Here is a 19,892-nt window from a genome sequence, read left to right on the forward strand (position 1 = left end):
AGCTATCAGCTGAAGGAGTTCGAGATATTTGTTTCGCTTTTCGAATTGAGTTGTTATATATTTCTGTGGCTCCGTGCACTCGAGTTCGTTAGGCACCTTAGTGGAGCAAACAAAAGCAATTAGACGGCGTCATCTGACAGCCTCAATGGAATAGTTTTCGGGGCAAATGCCGAAGGAATGCCGCAGAGCATTTATCGATCGCCCTCTGATGGGATGTCCAACTGTCAATAAGGCCGGGTTGAATAAAAATAAGTGAAATAAGGAGGGAAGACGAGGGGGGGCCACTGTGTCCAGGGCGGAGAACAAAAGATCTCGAGTGCGGAGGAGTGAGGTGTTAAAAATTCTACTCTTTATGCTCCTATTATGATTTGACTCGCTGCTTGTGGACTTTGATGGACACTTGCGATATAAAAAATCTGTGTGTGTGCACTTAAAAAAACAGGTATAACTCTCTATTAAAGATACAACACATTAACATTCATAAACTGTTAACAAATTCCTTTATTTTAAGAAATCCTTGTAAATTCTGCGGAAAACAAATTTAATTTTTTTAATATAAAAACGTAACCCTATTAAGTATTGATTTGTTTTTAAAAACGCTGAAATTATTAAGATTTTTTTTTTAATTTCCTAACATTTTTCTGTCGTTAAAATATTTGTAAAAAATTTCATTATGAGTAAAGAATCTTTTTAAGTACTGTTTGTCATAACAGAAATCCTAGAAATTTCCAAGATAATTTTGCCATTTTTCCCAGTATATATGTGTGCGTGGAGCTTTATAAATCTTTCCAGCTTTTGTCTCACTTGTTTGACAAGCGATGCGTACAAATCAAAGCAGGAATCCAGAGTCAGGGGCCCCGAGCCCGACTCGTCTGTTGTTTGATTAATAGCCGCACAATTGATATGTTAAGTGGTAAATTACGCCATTGGCACGCAAATGTATCTTCAAGATACATTCGTTTGTGTGTAGACAAAAACCTGGGCAAATTGTTGTTTGTTTAAGGCGCCGCTTTGGACGGAGATAAAAATCTCGGAGCTGTGCGCTATAGAGTCTCTGGAAAGGCGGAGCCTAAAGTGCGTAAAGTGATTTAATTTTGAATGGACGACGGAGAAAGTTCATCAAACACACTCGCTCGCTGGCCGGCATACAATTATTCAATTATTCGGTTGACTTTTCTGGCGGAAGAAAAGCTTGGCGTTTTAAACAGGGTTCGCTCGTTGGCTTAAATTAAAACCCATTAGTCTACTTTTAACACGCTTTCAGGGAGTTTCTGCCTGTTGTTTTTATGGTCCCGTTTATATGTTTAAACAAACCGAAAAACAACACCGAATCGAGGCGAACAAAAAGTCCATTAAAGCTTTTTTGTATATTAGAAAAGCAAAACAATGGGGAGGGAGTTCGATTGATGTCATTAAATTTTTGCCACGCCATAAAATTTATCGAATATTTGTTGTTGTTTTATTGAAAAGCTGCCGTAGAAGTGTTATAAAAAGCATTTAAAATACGGCCGAGTTGGCCGTAGGTTTGATGACTGTTTTGTGGTCTCTGCTTTGCTTTTACTGCACGAAGCCTTCGCTCATGCTCAACTAAAATGATTTAATTTCGAAACGTGCCTTGCAAATTTTATGATCAATTTTCGCTTTAAATATAGATTGAATGCCTCGTCGAATTATTTAAATGTGTCTCTGGCTTATTTATTTATTCTGTTCTTTTGTTTTTGCCTTGTTTCGGATATCATGTGACGAGGGGACTTTATTGGAATGCAAAAGTGAAGGAGGGAGCAGCTTTTCGATGATCAGCAACGGATTGAAATATTGTAAATTTTATGGATTTGATTTACGATATTTTAATAGAACGGTGATTTATGGGCGGTAAAATAAGTCGCACGGTTTTCGGGAACAATGCGTATACGCATTGTGTGTTTTATGTAGAAATGTATTACAACTGAAGACTTTAGATTTGATTCGTTAGAAATGTATTTATTGTACTTGATGCTAGAAATGTCATAAGAAATACTACAACACTTTTTTTTTATCAGATGTTCTTTATTTTTTCCATTAGTGAAATTAAATAAACAATCAATATTATGGCCCATTAGGGCTCCTGTGAATATCAATCTTCTTTTCTAATTCGGTTTCGATTCCAAGCCGATGAAGTTGACTTCATTTCCATTTCTATTGAGGCATTGATCTCTCGCTCTGCCTCATAAATAAACTGTGGCAAATTCTCTAAGCCAACTCGCTGAAGGCCCATAAATTATAAGGCGATGGGCAACAACTAAGGAGGCCAGTGTGGTTGTTGTGTCATTTTCTCGGCGCGCTTAATAAACTACACACACTTTATGCGATCTGTGGTTCCTGTTGTTGTGGCCTGCCGATTGCTGTTATATGATTTCATATATCATCGGAGCCAAGGAGGACCCTCCTCGCCATCTTCTGCTTTTAGTTATTTTTTTATTTCGCCGAGTTCGGTGTGTTCAGAATGCGCAGGCGTGCGGCATTTAGTTCAGCCTGTCGACTCGCGATTGTCCCCTCTTTTTTTGTGGCCCCCGGCTCCCCAGATTCTCCCTCGGCTTGTTGGTATATATGCTTTTTGTTTGATAACATTTTATTGTCCGCTTTATAAATTATTGGCGTTTGCCGGGACTCGGGTTGGGATCGGAAACGGGGCAAAAAGTATCCTTTTACGATGTGCGTTTTTGGTATGCAACATGTGTCCAAATTTGTGCAGCATACAAATAAATACTAAGGGAAAATACTCAGGATTGGTTGGGGATACCCTGTAAAGCTTTAAAAAAGGGTTCCAAAATATTTCTTAAAAAATACACAATTATAATATTTTAAAATTGATTTTAATAGTTTAAAAAATTATATTTTGTATGCTTTGTCAATGCAATAATATTTGATTTTGTAGTTGGAACTTGCAGGGTATTTAAAGGATCCAACATAACTCTCTCAGACTCTAGAGACCGACTTGATTTTATAATTTTTCTTAGTTTTTTTCGCGGCCTGTTGAGTCTGTGCGTGTTTTGGCCTTTTAGGGCGCTTTGGCCCTAAAACAGACAATTGAGTGTAGTGTGAAAGTTGCTTTAAATACTCTCGGTATCGGTATCGAGGCGTTCCGATGGACGACTTGTGATGGAATGGGAGGAACGAGCCGGGGGCTGCCACCAAATCAAACCATTTATGTCTGGCTCATGCGACACATTTATCATCGTCAAGTAACGAAACTCACCTGCACCTGTCTGCTGCTAAAGAGGCCAAGAACGAGACTCATTTTGGGGGGAAATCGGGGGAGAGATCCTTAATTATACACTGTACAAGGCACACCCGCTGGGCCGTATGGGGTTCCACTTCTCAAAGTCTTCTAACTGGAGCCCCGTAATGAGCTCATGCCCTACACTGCCAGCAACTAAATAACTCATGTATGGAGAACAATGAGAAATCTGTCCGGTATTCGTGGCATCCCATTATAGCCCTCGATTTATACAGGTACATATAGGGCTGCCGGAGGAGCGCGGCGCATCGATCAATCGAAATGATATAATTATGGGCAAGCCTCAAGAGCGGCTCTGTGTAAATTGATATCAACAAATTACGCGAAAATATTTCAAAAATATTAACGAATGTGAATGATATAATGATGAGATGATGGATCTCCAAGGCACTGAAAGAAACCATCGTGTGAGAAACATAACAAACTGTTTCCTTTAACATTTACCACTAATCTTGTCTGCATGTCAAAAAGTATTCAAACAACCTTTTTTTAAACAATATTTAAAAAATACAAATATAGTAAAGCATTGGTAAGATATATCAAAAATGTGTTTAAAAAATCTAGTTTTAAACTCATTTAAAATATTTATATAAGGGTGAGCTTTTTTTTAGTATGGGATTTACTTAAAGTTTTAATTAATTTCATTAAACCAATTTTTAATTTTTTTTTATGTCTACTTACTATTTTTTTTCAGTGCCCCTGCTCCACCCTAATTATGCCCAATTTAAAAAGGGTTAATTAAGGCACAAAACGCATTTCGCGTCCTGCCTCCGCCAATGGAGAGCGTTATTAATATGCGACATTTTTGATATCTTTTTGCGGCTGCCCGGGAAGAGGAAGATCGATGCTATGGAGTACGGTCGGGCCGACCCATAATTACATACAGCATTTGTCATAACACCAGATATGGACATCCGATGCTGTTGCGCCGGGCGCGAAACCTTCGAGCCCCGCCAAAAGGCAAGGGCCAGCAGACAAAGGACCCCTTTGGACCCGGCCAAGATGAGAACTATGCGACAAATGTAAGGGGGCATAAAAACAAATAAAAACAAAACCAGGCAAAAGTGAAAAAAATGATATAAAGAGCAGGGAAAATTGTAAATATCATTGGATGCAGCCAGCGATCGCTGGGCATTTTATAAATAAAACAAAATCATAAATGCTGCACTCGGCGGCCGTTGAACGGATCGGAGCTCGGATCTTGGGTGCCATATAATAATTACAGTCCGCATTCGCAATCGCCTCTCACTGGGCATTGGGTTCTGGGCAGACGCGAACGCCTCGCATTGGAATTCGGAGCATTGTGTCATATTTAATACAGAAATTTTAATTAAACATAATTTGTAAGGAGTGCACGTTGATGCATTCTGCCCGGACACACGGCCAGGAGATTGAGATTGCTCGCAACGATAGCCCGACTTGGGATCGGAATAGAGTAATTTATGGCATTTTATGGTTAGGCCATAACTTGTCTATCATCCGTTGGAATTTCACTTTGATCTCATCGGAACGTGTGAGAAGTGGGTTCCGAGAAGGAGGCCTATTTAGGGTGACAAATGGGTGGGTTGATTGCTCTATTGCGACTTGGTCAGGTGGTGTGCAAAAGCCCTTTTACTATATTTCGTTTAAAGTTTTATAATGAATAATAAGGTCCTACAAATCAAAAGTAATTGTATTGAATTTCTTTATATTCCCGGTGATTTAATAAAATCCTCAAAAACTCATTTTGAACGCAGAATACATATTTGGCAAATGTGGATACTATTGACTTCCACAATATACCTATGCATCTGAACTCTTTGGTCAATTATTGGGGTAACCTTCTGTTGGGCTACCAAGAGATACCAAGGAGATGTTGAACAATGCCAATGCAACCCAAATTCAATTCCGAATAGCTCCTCGGTGATTATTCAAATGTTTTAACTAGTTCAGCGCATTTGACCCTCCGTGGGCAGCGCTCAAGTTCGACGGGGGCCCAACCCCGAAAAACCGAACTCCAGCTTCCTAAGGTTGCAGCTCCGAAATATGCTCCCCGAAATCGGAGGTAACGTCGAGGTAATGCCCCCGGGCTATTTGACTGACTGACTCCGACTGCATTACATTTGCAAGACAACAATGGGCATTTTTATACGTTTTTTCGGCGGTGCATTCGGCGGCGTTGGGCGTTTTTATTTTTACAGATATTGTTTACAATTTCCCAAGTCCAGTCCGCAAGAGCTGTGCCCTCTCATTGTTGGCGGAGAGCTGTGGCAAATGCTGATGCTGATGGTGAAGCTGGAGCTGCTCCAATCATCATTTTGTAGATATTCGCTTGGTGATATATTTTGGGTGAGCGCTTCCGGCAAATCGGAGCCAGTGAAAGGTCAAGATGTGGCCAAGAAAAGCAGCCGGAGCATTCGGAAAACTGCTGCCCAGGGAGCTGTGTGCCATTGGAATGGGATTGCGAATGGTACAGTCAAATGTATTTGGAAAACATTTTCTGGAGGCATAACCGTAACTTTATGCTTAAAATAAATTATACACACTAATATTTAATATTTTTATAATATATATTTTTAAATCCTGTAAAAAAAGTGGTTTGGCAGTGAACAATATTGAAAATGTAAAGAGCTGATCATGATCAGTTTATAACTGATCAGTTTATTATATTATTGCTTGCGATTATTTGATCTGAAGCGACAATGTAGAGAGGCTCCACTGTATACCGTGTGGCATCGAAATAAACAAATCAAAGTGAGCCAATGTGCCCTCTTCCTCCTCTCGTTCGATCTGCGGTATGTGCTCAATTTTCCATAACATATTTGATCGCTGCGATCTTTGCAATCGCCTCTGACTTTCCACTTTTCCCTTTGTTCGCTGCTTTTGTTCGTGTGTGAGAAAAACTTATCGAGTCGTGGCTATCGTTTCAGGGATTCGAGGATTTGGGGGTTTCGGTTTGGGTTTGGGACTCGGTTTTGGGTTTGTGTTTCAGGGGTTTGCGGGTTCAAATTAAGCCCAGGTGACCACGAGGCCAACGAGCTGACAAACCTTTCGCAAAACGCTCGGAATGCCTTCACACACGAAGATGATCTACCGGCGGTCGGATATGCCAGGCAGTACGAATATTTGACAGCCTCCAGATAAACCACATTCGAGATCATTAATTGCCGATCTTTTCGCTCCAAAAACTGCCCGAAAGTAGGATTCGTTTGGTACCGCGGATTGCGGATTGCGGACTGCGGCTTGTGGATTGTGGACTGGGGCATGGGAAAGCGCTTGGGCGAAGATCATTCAACTCCCACAGACACCCACACCCACACAACACGGCGCAAATGGCACAATCCAGCAGACATCAAACAATGATCACGAGTGGTGCTCTCGGTGGTGCGGTGGTGCTGCCTTGCTTTCTGCCCTGGTGGTGCGGGTGCGGTTGCCTTTGCCTTTGAGTCTGAGCTCGAGCTTGGCTCTGCTTTTGGGCCAGATCGATGCTGGCCGGCTGCTTGATGATAGCCTGTGACTATGACTCGCCTTGGCCTGGCTTTGAATTGTTGCACTCGAAAAAGGAAGTGCAGTAAAGTGAAATGTTTATTAATTAAAAAACGATATAGTAAAGATGTAGTAGTAGATTATAAAATATCAGGATTCTTAAGAACAGGTTTCGTCAATACTTAAAAAAAATTATACAATTTATATTGTTTAAATTATATATTTCGTAAGATTTATGAAAATATAAAATAATATTAGAATTAATAGAATAAAAATTCAGATAATAAATAATATGTTTCCCAAAGAAGTAGCCAGTGTTTTCTTCGCAGTGCAGCTGCCTTTTTTCCCTAAGGCCCTTTCGATTGAACTTGTTCCACATTTTGATTGTAATGCTGCTGTCGGAGAAAGAGGGGCACTGCTGGGCAAGACAAATATGATTTTCAATTTGCGGCGATCGCTTTCACAAGATTTGCATTCCACTTTGCATCTGGAACTCCGTAAGTCTGGGGCCCCGGGGCTCCCCTCCGGCCTTTCGAAAGCCATTAAACACTTGAGCCGAGTCAAAGTTCAACTGGGTTCGACTTCTTCGGCTGGCTCCTCGCCGTTTGGGCTCATTAAAACGTCACTCCAGTTGCGGCCGTCGCATGTGCCAGTTGTGTTTGCATTTGTTCCTGCGAAAAGCTGCGTTGGCCACAAATCAAAATATTTATGGCCAACGCGGCTAATGAGTGGCGGCCCGAAATGCTCGATTTACCACCCAAGACGGTTATAGATGCACCGCATAAATAGCCACAAAGTGTGTCGTAAAAGTCCAGCGCGATCATCAAAATGTTCCTCTTTAGTGGACGCACCTGGGAGGATCGGGCGACTGGGTTCTTGGGCCACCTGCCTGGAGCAGCCCAGTTTATCAGGCCGAGGCCCGTGTACAAAATGCTATGCAAATTTGGTTTTTATTTGCCCGCTGCTGCCAGAACAAGTGCAAAAGTCTCCGCCGCGTTCCCATTCCCAGGTGGCCCAGCACTGCGAAAAGTTTCGTAATATTTTTAATGTCAGGCTATAAGAAAATTTAAAAAAATAAGATTTTTTTATAGTTGTTAAGGACCTTATATCAATTATTTCCTAAGACATTACCAGCCTTTTCCTGTATGTTTCCTTAACTTGAAGTTAGGATGATAAAGTTTTTAAACTGAAGAAGAATGTTAAATATTATAAAATATATACACAACTAGTAAATATAATCTATTGTCTTAACTTGTTTTCAAAAACTGATACACTTCCAATAAAGGGCCATTAATTGCTATTTTATACTATAAGAAAACTCATTAACAAATATATTTATATTTAACTAACCTATGAATATAGTAAAGAGGATGTAAAAAAGTAAATTGCAGTACCTTATATTTTCCGTGCAGCTGAGATCCCCAGTTCCATCCTCGGGATCGCGTTCGCATTCTCCCTAGCACCCATCGATGGCCAGGATTGGGCCATGGTGCACCACTTACGGAGAGTCAACTCTGGATTTTATGTGTGTTTGGCATTTGCGAAATGCGTTCGCATGCACATTTGAATCAATCGCTGAGTCAGATTGGTTTCCTCCTTTTTCTCGGTTTTTACGACGGGAGAGATACCGGTGCCATACCGGTTGGGGTACCGGCGAGCTGCGATGCTTTTGAACTGCACTGATATCGTTTCGATTTGACATTTAGCATCGCTAATTCATGCGAAATCACCCGAAGATTATGTTCATAAGCACACATTACGATTACACGTTTATTATAATTTAGGAGTTTACTCTTCGATCGCATCGAAGGCGGCCAGTCGGGCCTTGGGAAAGTCGGTGACAAAAGCATTTTGCAGTGGAAGAGTCTGTGGTCGAGGTGAGATCACTTAGTGCTGGATATCTCGGATACGAGTGCATTTTGTTTTTATTCCTTTTAACGAATAAGTGACCTGGAAATTTACTGAAAGCAAAGAGTTTGCAAAATGGGCGAAATAGGCAAAAGGGGCTGGAGAGATAATGGATGGCGAGTGGGCTTGGGCTATAGATGAAGTCTAAACTAGAGCTAACTGATGATTTTATATTATAAAAAAAATGTATACATATATAAAAATGATTTAAATCTTTTTTAAATATATTTATTTTCACGGGAATTATAATTGTAAAGTAAGTTGGCTACTTGCTCTCCAACCATCATTTAATGATATGTACTTTCACAAACTTTAATATACTTTTATCAAAACCGTAAAATACAAAATAAAATATTTATTATTTTAAATAAACTTTATTTTAAAGTAAAAGTATTTATGGTTCAGTCCTGCAGACTCAAGAATTTTGGATTTAAATTTTCATTATAAATATTTTTTTACCATTTCTGGTTGTAAGATAAGGTTGTATTTTTTTGGTACATCCTGCTGACTTAGGGATTTCTAATATACCTATTCCCAATTAGTTTCCACTTCTCCGAACTACCAGAACCTTCTCCATCCCATGCCTAGTTAGCCATGATCTGTGCGATCCGCGGAACCGCAACGGTGGGTGGATGGTTAGAAGAACGACATCCCAAGCGTTTGGGGTTCGATGCGCTCGTTTGTGACATCTGTGCGGTTCCACCAATCAAGGAGCGGGTGATGGTCTGGAGGTGCAGAACAGAACCACCTAAGGGGGGCTTCACTGTGGGCCGAAAGACAGCGAATGCGGCACTGTCTCCGCACTAATTGAGCATTTAAATGCAGCGTAATTACTTCTCTAACACCTTCATCAGAGGCAGCCGTCAACGGCTCGCCTTTGATGCGTACTGCAAATTAGCATATAAATTGTCCCGTGTGAACATAAAATCAAATGACATGTGAGTTTGTCAAAAAAGCCGGCTCAAAGTGCCGCTGCGATGTTGCAGACGCAAAGCCAGAGAAGCCAGAAAAGCTGGCGGAAGGACATGATAAGGTGGAAAAATGCAGTCATTAGCATATCGAACGTGCAGCTAATTGGAAATGGAACAGATCAGCATGAATGAATTGCTGGCCTGGGAGCCAGTCTTCGACTGCGGACTCGGAAAATCGAAGAGCCAGCCTAAACCCCTAAATTCTGACCACCGGCGCCAGCCAGACGTCTTTATGGCCGATCACGGGTCGTTGTGGCGCATTTTAAATCGGCCAAAGGGCACACAATTAATTAACAGCACAACAGTTAGGCCAAACCCAATTGAATAACGGCACCTAGAAAAAGGGGGGCTAAGAATTAGGGTTCTCGTAGAAAATATGTGAAAGGTTTCGGTAATAAAGCGTTCTAAAAAGCCAATTGCTAAAATTTAACAGAGGTTGTTAAATAGTTGTGGGCTGACGAAAAGGTATATTAGTTTTTTTTTTAAAAAATTCCCAAAATTGAACTATGTATTTTTTTTCTCTGTGCATTTTTCAGTTTCATTCAGCACTTTTTAGCCGGCTCTATGAAGTGTGGGCGAGTTTTTTGACCCGTTGGCGGGCAGGAAATGCAGCGCGTTCTGAATGCCAAGGCGTATTCCAAATGATCGTTCGATGGTCAATGGTCGACGATCGTTGGCAACCCTTTCCCCACCCCCACCCCCAACCCCACAACCTGCCCCTCTTCCTGGCTGGGTATCGTTGCATAAATGCGCTTTGCATAACTGAGTACTTTTTGTACTCAACCTTAAAGCCAACGATGACGTTGAGGACTGGCGCTGCCGCCGCTTTTGGGGCGTTTGCTGCACTTGTTGCCACAGAACCCCTGAATACTCGGCGCACTGAGAAAAAAAGTTGAATCTAAAATTGTATAAACAAAAATAATAACAATTAGCCATGTTATAAATAATACACACAAATTAACTTGAATTATGGCACATTTAGAAAAATGACATTGTTTTCTTTAAGATTTCAGCAAAATATTCTACATTCCTTATAAAAAATAACAAAAATAGCGATTAATTTGTATTGTTTCTGTAGGCTTAAGGTGTTCAAGTTATCCTACATATTAAATTTCCCGCAGTGATTAGTCACAAATAAAAAAAGGGTTAGAGGGGGTGGCAACGGGGGCAACGGGGGCATCCGGTCACAATTTTTATGGGCGATCATTAAAATCGATAAGAGAAATCATATTTATACTCAATGAAATATGTTTCCAGGAAACTAATGTGTGTGGGCCTTGGACTTGTTGCAATAGCCTGGGAATCAATGTTGGGTTTGATGATCGAACTGATCGTGCCAGAAATAGAAAATAAGTGCCGGAAAAGCGTCCGTAAACTGAAACCGTAAAACTTAAATCAAGTCTGGAAGAAATATTATAACCTTAACATTTTTTAATTTTTTTTTTAGATTTTCTTTTACGGATAGAACCAAAGTTACGTAACTGCTTTTGGGATCATGACTGTTCCTTATAAGAGGATGATTATTTTTTGCTTGCAGCACCCTGCTCTCCCCGTGATAATTATGATCTTATAGACCAACCTGGGTATAACCAAAGTCATGTTGGCTAATCTCGCTTCGTAGTAAGAGCGGTCCCTTAGGATCGATAGCCCTAGATCAAGATGGTGAGTGACGACGGGGAATCCCCGGCAGGCTGTTCATTGACGGCGTTTTTTCCCAGTTAGCTTAACTTGCTTGCGGCTTAGATAGATTATCGAGCATTAGACGCGGATTACGGGTCCGTGTTTTGCCAGGCAGTCAGTCGCTGAGGAAGCGGTCCCTATCCTTCCCGGCCCGCCGACTTGTGCAATCTGTGAAAATTCCAAAGCCAGGATCCGATCAAACAAGTCCCGAGTCGCCGGCCGAGGCGGATTTAATTGAGATCAGCCGGCCGGGGAGAGACTGTGTGAAAAACCGCGAAGCGCTTTGGAAAATTTGCAGCATTTCCCGCCTGGCTGGAAATTCGATTGCCAAAACCGCAGCGCGACTTCCGCTAGTTGGTTTTGCCCAGTCCCGGAGCGGAGTCTAATCTCAAACATGTGGGTACTGCGGGCCACATTAACATATCGTTAGCGATCTTAGATCTCCGCACCGTGATCCGTGGGAAGTTTGGCGTTGGTCCAAGCCAGACAGCATCCCAAAACTGAGGGAAACTCCAACGGAAAACTCGCAGATTTGGCCAAAGGCTTAGATCGAACTGTCCCGAACCCATCCGCAGTGCGTTGGACAAAGACTGCTGTCATAATTGTAGCGTAATTATTATTTATGCTGTCACACTCGATTAAAAATCTCATATTTGCCAAACGTCTTAGGCACCTTTCAACCCCTTTGCCCCGGCATTGTTCGCGTTTGGTGCTGCCATCAATAGTCATATTTCGGAATTTGCATAATTTCATAATTCCAATACAATGTCAATTGTCCGATCCAGTGATAAGCCACTACGTAGCCGAATTCCCGCCGAGAGAATCAATAAACGGTGGCCATATATCAAATGCAAAGCCCGCTAAGCCATCGGAACGAGTTTTGGGCGAGAGGAACAACGAAGGCGTAATGAAGACATTACCGAAACACAATTAAACAGAGGACATTTGTCAGGCGAAACCGAACCAACCACATATCAAAGACATCGAGAACTTCCAGATGCCATGAGAAATTGGCCAAACAAGTTTTTTTGACTTTTCCTAGCCCCCCGGTTGAATTTCTAATTTTTCGCCAATGTGTGCGAAAAGTAAATTTAATAAATATAATGCTAGGAACGTAGATGCGCTGGTTCAGCTTAGCGGACATATTTGATGACCTGTAGTTGTTAAATTTTTTTTAAATAATAATACTACATATAAAATTAATAATTGTTGAAAAATACAAAAGGTAGTTCTGTTTAAGCTCCTTAATATTGTATCTTTGGAATTCCCCAGATAAACATCCGCGCATTCCAAACAAGACCGAATAATAATAGTGCTTAAACCGAACAATTCTCAACTTACACCGCCTGCTAGATAGAAAATCCGTTGTGAGCGATAAGTATTTTCCGCCTCCGATTTTATATAACGAAAAGCTGAGGTTCTCCTGCCGCCGTCCGCCGCCGGTCATCAAAGCTATTTTTACTATATAATGAAACCTGAACAGTCATCGGAGATAATGAACACATCTCAGGCCAGGGCTCGACGGCGTTGTTATCCAACGCGATGTGATTCATTGGTTTATCTGAGGTATTATGCCCAAATCTCTGGTCCGTGAGCCATTAATTTACTAATTGTAATGTTGGCCATAAAATATTTAGCAGAACCCGGCCTAATCTTATCTTTGTGGGCCAGGCGGACAGACGAGCGTTGTGTAGGATATCGAAAATGCAAATTCCTCGCACATAATTACAATAACAATGATGCCAAAACAAAATGCTAAGTCCGAGCTGTTAAATCAAAAATATGCAAATTACTTTTAAGAGTCCGAAAACCGAATCCGAACAAGTCCGGACGGAGTCTGGGTCGATTTGATTGATTTGTGCTGGTTATACAGTCATTTGGCCAAGTGATGCAATCGAAAACTATGTAAATGCGAACGGGGCTCTTGACTCCTCTGACATTTTGAGGCTGATATGGCCGCACAGCCGGAACCGATCCGATCCAAAGGGGCCATATACCTAGGCGCAAGTTAGTGGCTAGCATTTCCGACAGCTTCTGCCTTTTTACGACATTGGGCAATTAAAATAAAGTTGAAAAGTCAAAAAGTCAGCGCAGAAATGTGCGTTACTTTTTTATTGTGTTTTTTACCGATCGACCATTTTTTAGCCGCCCGCCGAGGCGGCCTTGAGGTGATTTCCCCGAAAACGTGGTCGTTTTTTTACGCAACTCGCCCGCGACAATTGACTTTTTTATATGAGGTCCTGGTTCTGGTTCAGGCCCGCCGACTCCGGCTTCCAAGGTAGGGACATATGCCGGAGGGCCAGCATTTTATCCCTTTTCCGCTTAAAAAAGTGCGGATGGGTGGAAGGATGGGTTCGACGGGTGGATGGGTGGATGGGTGGTTTTTGGGTGCTCTGCTTTGGCTCGGGTTATGGCCATCGGCTGCTCGACTTTTTATGGTTACGACCGGCCTGACTTTATGGCCGAAGTCGGCCCAAAAACGCAGACGTGCTGCGTTGCAGGCTGAGTTTTTTAGGCCAATTCTTGTGGGTACCTAAGCCTGAGATTTCGTTACCTAATCGCGGGATCAGCTTACCTAAGCTGCAGATTATCCTAGGATCATAATTATGACGGCGGACGCGACACTCGGCTCGGTTTTTTTATTATTACTTCTCAAAGATGCGAACGCGTTGCCGGGCGGCAAAAAACTTAAGCCGGGGATTAAACCGGATTAAAGTCACATTGTCCTTATTTTTTCCTCTCCTTTCGGGCTAACTAATTACCCCGGGGAAAATTACCCATTTGGCTTGTGCGGAAATTCGCGAAAACGCTTGAGCAGCATTTTTTAAAAGAATCGTCGGCAACGCGTCTTTTTTATGGTGTGAGAAAATAGAAAAAACGGTGGGCCATAAAAATGAATCGATTAGAAAAAAGGCGGGTGGCTGGCAGGGAAGCGAGAGGCAGGAACCGAAGGATGGTTCTAGTTACTTTTTGACTTTTTTACAAGCCTTTTGTGCGATTTTCCCCGGTTTACGTGGAAAACCTCTGTCTGATGCAACAAACGAAAGTCAAATGCGGAATCTTCTGGGAAGTCGGCTAACGAGGTTTTTTAAGGGAACCCATACCTAAAACATAGTTTAGAAGATCGCTATGTTTTATAATACGAGCCACACTTCGCAGTCGCAAAGTCAAGGCTGTTTTCCTTCGGTTGAGCAACCCTTTCGGAACAATGCGCATCCATAAAAGGGTTAAGCACATAGGTTAGCGGCATAAAGGGTTAAACAGGTAGCTCCTAACTTCCCTTTGGCCCGGAGTAAACAACAATAAATATCCATAAAAAGAGTTAAGTGCCGCCATAAGGCTCTTTGTTTGGACAAAGGGGAAGTTGACTTTTGAAAGGGTTGCAACTAAGTTCGATTGATACTGGTATTATATTTGTAATGTAAGCCATAAAGAAAATGATGTCGGTGTTGCTCTGGGAAAAGTATCTCTAATATGTAGCGAACCTAATGTGATCGTTTGATGGTCTCTCTTTAAAATGATATTTGTTAATATATTCTGAACATATTATTTGAAAATTGTGCTACTAATTATAAGGTTACTTGATTATATCAATTTGTAGTAGAATAATTTCTAGAAAATACTGAGAGCATCTGCCTAGATTCTAATGAATCACACTGAATCCGGGTAATAACCGTCATAAAATGTATTTTTTATAACTCCTGGAAGCTGCTTGAATTAGCAACTCAAGATTTATGTGGATGATTCAATGTCAAAGTTTTAATGGCTTACTTGGTATTTACTTCATTTTAATCGATTTATAGGGGGCTATATGATAATATTCAGGGCAAAAGTGGGATATGATTCATACTGCAGGGGAAATCATTCGAGCGGGAAAAGATTTTTACATCCAAAAACCGACGGACTTTGCCAAGAAACCCCCAGAGCAAGTTGGTCCCCAACCATTTCGACTTCCAGCGGGCAAAAGGCTCCGCCCATGCCAAATAAAATGAGCCGCTGTTAAAATGAAGTCAATAGCTCGAGGTGGTGTGTGTTCGAGTGAGTGAGAAATCCAGCCGCCCTTAGCACGCGAGTTTCTTTGATAAATAACCGAATAACGAATAATATCGGGGCAATGCAAATCGCCGGATTACAGGGCACTCGAGACCCACAGAGAGCGAACGCGCCTTGAGTGAGTGTTTTGCGGCATTCACCGACTTAACAGCGGGCTAACAGGGCCGCTAACAGTTCCACTCGAAGGGGAGTTTTGAGCGCAGTGCGCATGTGTGCGTGCCCGATCGCTCTCTCACTCGATCCGAGCCGCAAGAGTGGTGGTTTTGGCCGTGATTTATCAGAGAGCTGGGGCTGGAAACTGGTAGGGCGGCTTTTGTGTGAGTGGCGAGTACATAAGCCAAAGAGTTCGGCCAGTAGGCGAGACACAGAAACACAGAAACGCTTCTTGCCAGTCGAACCTCTCAGCCAGAAATCAGTCGTCAGCTAGTAGCCGAAGTGTCAGTTACACACATCGAGAGTTCCCCAAAGAACGCGTTGCTCCGACATTCAGATACCATATCACATCAACCACGTTCAATCGCAGTGTCGAAAACCTGATTAAAAATCAAAGACTGATCTTAAGTGCTTGCGAGAACACCCGAAAAATCGAGTGTCTGCAAAAGTGAGAAAACGTGCAGCAACGATCGCGAATCGCTGCAATTAAAAAGTCGTCATAAAACCCAGTGCCCAGCCGAAAAAAAAAACTAAAGAAGGTAAGTTCTGGGCGGAAGAGAGACGGCCCGAGATCGAAGTCAATTCACGGTTTTTGTTTTTGGGTCATAGTTTCGGCCGTCGGCAGATTTTACGATCCCTTGTGCACTACTTTGATTTTTTACTGTTTCGCGCGAAAAACTCGCGAACACATTTCCATGTTTCCCTGTTTTTTTGCGGCCCCGGAGGCCACGCAAAAAAAATCACAATTTTCATAAACCGAATTTTCTATTTTTTGTTTGACTCGGGAAAAATCGGCGTGAGTTTTTATGGCCGAACGTCAAGGTCCGGGACTGCTGCATTTTTTTAGGGAACACTATTTTCGCAGCACTCGTAATGACTTCGTATAAAAAAGAAAATCTACCTGAGTTTTATGACTGGACAGCGCGAAAAAAATGAAAATGAACGCATAGGGTTGCATAATCCGGCAGCTTAAGTTTTTTGGCCTGTTGTGATCATAAAAAACGCCCATCCTGCCGAGTTTTTCACAGTTTCCTATAAATATCCTGGGCCGCGCAGTGCTCAGCATCAGTTGCTCAGCAGCATTCCAAGCGAACAGATCGAACACAGCCAGATCCTCCTCACATCGATCGTGAGAAAATCCCACAACATTCCGACAAATATCACTACAACATGGTGTTCAACTTGGTTAGTGTCTAGAGCCGTTCGCCGCCCTGTGGATTAACTATACACACCTCAGCGACCAGTGGATTAAACCCTTACTAACTCGGGATTTCTTTCTATTTTACAGATGAACCAGACATGCAAGGTGTGCGGCGAGCCGGCGGCGGGCTTCCACTTTGGCGCCTTCACCTGCGAGGGCTGCAAGGTAAGTTGTGCCTTAAAAAGAACCATTGAGAAAATGTACAGAGAGTTAAAGGCGAGGTATTCCTGAGACCCCAAAGGGGTGAGGGGAAGTACTCGGCCTAAAGTACATTCAAGAATCTTTCAAAAGTAAAAAAAATGACTTAGAATATTCTGGTGATATTTAATTACCAAAATATTTTTAAAATATTTTGAAAAATGTTGAATGAAGTCACGGCCTTTTGCCTGCTTTTTCTTGAATGAGTACCTCCTATTCTTAAACATAATCTTACCATTTGACTAACCCACATTTTGCCTTCTCCATTGCAGTCCTTCTTCGGCCGATCGTACAACAACATCAGCACCATCAGCGAGTGCAAGAACGAGGGCAAGTGCATCATCGACAAGAAGAACCGCACCACCTGCAAGGCCTGCCGCTTGAGGAAGTGCTACAACGTGGGCATGTCCAAGGGCGGATCCCGCTACGGCCGTCGCTCCAACTGGTTCAAGATCCACTGCCTGCTGCAGGAGCACGAGCAGGCCGCTGCGGCGGCGGGCAAGGCGCCACCCACAGTGGGTGGTGGTGCCCCGTCGGCCTCCTCGCCGGTGGGTTCGCCACACACGCCCGGCTTCGGGGACATGGCCGCCCATCTGCACCACCACCATCAGCAGCAGCAGCAGCAACAGCAGGTGCCGCGTCACCCACATATGCCTCTGCTGGGCTACCCCAGCTATCTGCCCGATCCCGCTGCCGCCCTGCCCTTCTTCAGCATGATGGGGGGCGTGGCACCGCACCAGTCGCCCTTCCAGCTGCCGCCGCACCTCCTCTTCCCCGGCTACCATGCCAGCGCGGCCGCTGCAGCGGCTTCGGCCGCGGATGCCGCCTACCGCCAGGAGATGTACAAGCACCGCCAGAGCGTGGACTCCGTGGAGTCGCAGAACCGCTTCAGCCCCGCCAGCCAGCCACCGGTGGTGCAGCAGCAGCAGCAGCCACAGCAGCCCCTCTCGGCCCGCCAGTCGCCCATCGATGTGTGCCTGGAGGAGGATGTCCAGTCCGTGCATAGCCACCAGTCCAGCGGCAGCCTCCTGCATCCCATTGCCATCCGAGCCACCCCGACCAGCAGCCCCCTGAGCTTCGCCGCCAAGATGCAGAGCCTTTCGCCCGTTTCCGTGTGCTCCATTGGTGGCGAAACCACCAGCCCAGTGGCTCCAGTGCATCAGACCGCCACAGCCAGCGCCCAGGATGGACCCATGGACCTGAGCATGAAGACCTCGCGCAGCTCGGTGCACAGCTTCAACGACAGCGGCTCCGAGGATCAGGAGCTGGAGGTGGCTCCCCGGCGCAAGTTCTACCAGCTGGAGGCCGAGTGCCTGACCACCACCACCAGCAGCAGCAGCAGTTCCTCCCACTCCCACTCGCCCAGCACCACCCACGCGGAGGTCAAGCGGCAGAAGCTGGGTGGTGCTGAGGCCACCCACTTCGGTGGCTTCGCGGTGGCCCATAATGCGGCCAGTGCCATGAGGGGTATTTTCGTGTGTGTCTGAGTACACGGCGAAAAAATCCAAGTGGGAGGAGTCGCCCCAAAACCCTCGTTGTTTATTTTTGTTACTTAAAAGAAAATGTAAATTTTGTTCGTGTGCTCGCTCGCACTTGGAGGAGGCGAAAGAGACAGGGACAGACAGGTTTCGCTGGAAAGAGACAGCTAGCCAGGTAGTTGCATTGCACTCGCACACTCACACATACACACACCACACACACACACTCGCCTATTGAGCTCATATCCAAAAATTATTTTTATGAAAACGTTGAAAATTGTAAATATATCTTTGAGCTTGTTTGCAATTGTATTTTAAAGTTACAGAGCCGTAGAAGTAGTAATCATTCCCACCCTCGAAACGCTATTGTACATACAAAATTGTTAAGTCTAAGAATGATCTTTATTGTCACTAAGTATTTTATTGTATTCTAGTTCTAGTTGATGTACGTCTATAGATTGGCTTTTAGTATTATGCAAAGAAAAATAAAAACTATTAAAAATTAAACTAACACTGTTTTTAATACCTTTGCGAGAAATTATATTTATGTTTTCAGAAAAATGAAGTACAATCCTTAAAATATGATTGTTTCAAACTCATTAATGCCACAACTTGGCTTCTCGCTTGAGTGGTATCTACTGATTTTCAGCTGTGACTGTTCTGAATAAATATTAGAAATTTAAATACCATTTTGGATCGTTTAGAACGTTCCCCAAAGTTAACGACCTCGCCCGCTTTTTATACCCCACTTAACCGCATTATTATGGACCATATAAGCCCGGTCAGAACTATCTTTCGGATGTATCTGCTGGCTGTCAACAAGCTTCCCCGACTACCGCGCATTCCTCGAGGATCAAAGCCAATAAATTACTATTCAGCTACCACTCTTGTTTCAAAATCAGTTCTTTTCGGACAGATACGAGCGCGTATCTGATCGGCGGTGTCTTTGCCTCGATTTTCGTTAACCACGGGCCAAATGGGCGTGGCCTGTCAATGGCAACACCAAACAGAGACGGAAAACAAATGCTTTGGCATAAATTCAATCAACATTCGGTTGCAAGTCGATCGGCGATGGCCGATGGCCGATAATAAAACCGATATAGCAGCCGTTAAGTGCTTTTCTGTGCCTGCCCATTGCAGTCACTGCCGTACGCTTGTGTAGTAAATTAAAAATGCCACAAATGTTACGCACAGATATTCCATGTTGGCCCCCTGAGCTCCCTGTTTTATATGCTGCGGTCATGAGCATTAGGCCTATGGCTATTCCTCCGATATGGGCCGCCTCGATATCTCCGGCCGATTCTGCCTGGCAGTGCGACCACGTGCTGCTTCAAATAATAAACTTTATATTAACACATACGAAAGTCATACGCCCCGTTGATGGCCAGAATTTTAATCACTTAATTAGGCGGCCGGGCTGACTGGCCGATCGGGGCGAACTTTGTTTATGGCCCGACGGCCTGACTGCCTTATCCACCCGATGACGAATGGGACAGTCGGCCGCGGCA

At 43.5% G+C, this 19,892-nt stretch overlaps 1 protein-coding gene across 2 annotated transcripts; it reads left to right on the forward strand.

Annotated features, from left to right (window-relative positions):
• Window positions 1–15,718: 15,718 nt before the first annotated feature.
• Window positions 15,719–18,891, forward strand: LOC108028789 (zygotic gap protein knirps). 2 transcript variants are annotated; one of them, XM_017100771.3, is made up of 3 exons: window positions 15,719–16,046; window positions 16,796–16,873; window positions 17,179–18,891. In XM_017100771.3, exons 2-3 carry the CDS (start codon window positions 16,796–16,798, stop codon window positions 18,391–18,393), a joined length of 1,293 nt encoding a protein of 430 aa, XP_016956260.1. In that variant the 5' UTR covers window positions 15,719–16,046; the 3' UTR covers window positions 18,394–18,891. The 2 variants fall into 2 exon arrangements, with proteins under 2 accessions (XP_016956260.1, XP_016956259.1); XM_017100770.2 differs by lacking the exon at window positions 15,719–16,046 and adding an exon at window positions 16,054–16,692.
• The last annotated feature ends 1,001 nt before the right edge of the window (window positions 18,892–19,892 follow it).

Source organism: Drosophila biarmipes, chromosome 3L (genome assembly GCF_025231255.1).
Source record: "Drosophila biarmipes strain raj3 chromosome 3L, RU_DBia_V1.1, whole genome shotgun sequence".
NCBI classification, from domain to species: Eukaryota; Metazoa; Arthropoda; class Insecta; order Diptera; family Drosophilidae; genus Drosophila; species Drosophila biarmipes.

Bases quoted from the DNA above. Each gene is read 5' to 3' on its own strand.
- LOC108028789 (XM_017100770.2), top strand. The intron at 16,874-17,178 runs GTAAGTTGTGCC...TCTCCATTGCAG, and splicing joins TCACCTGCGAGGGCTGCAAG to TCCTTCTTCGGCCGATCGTA.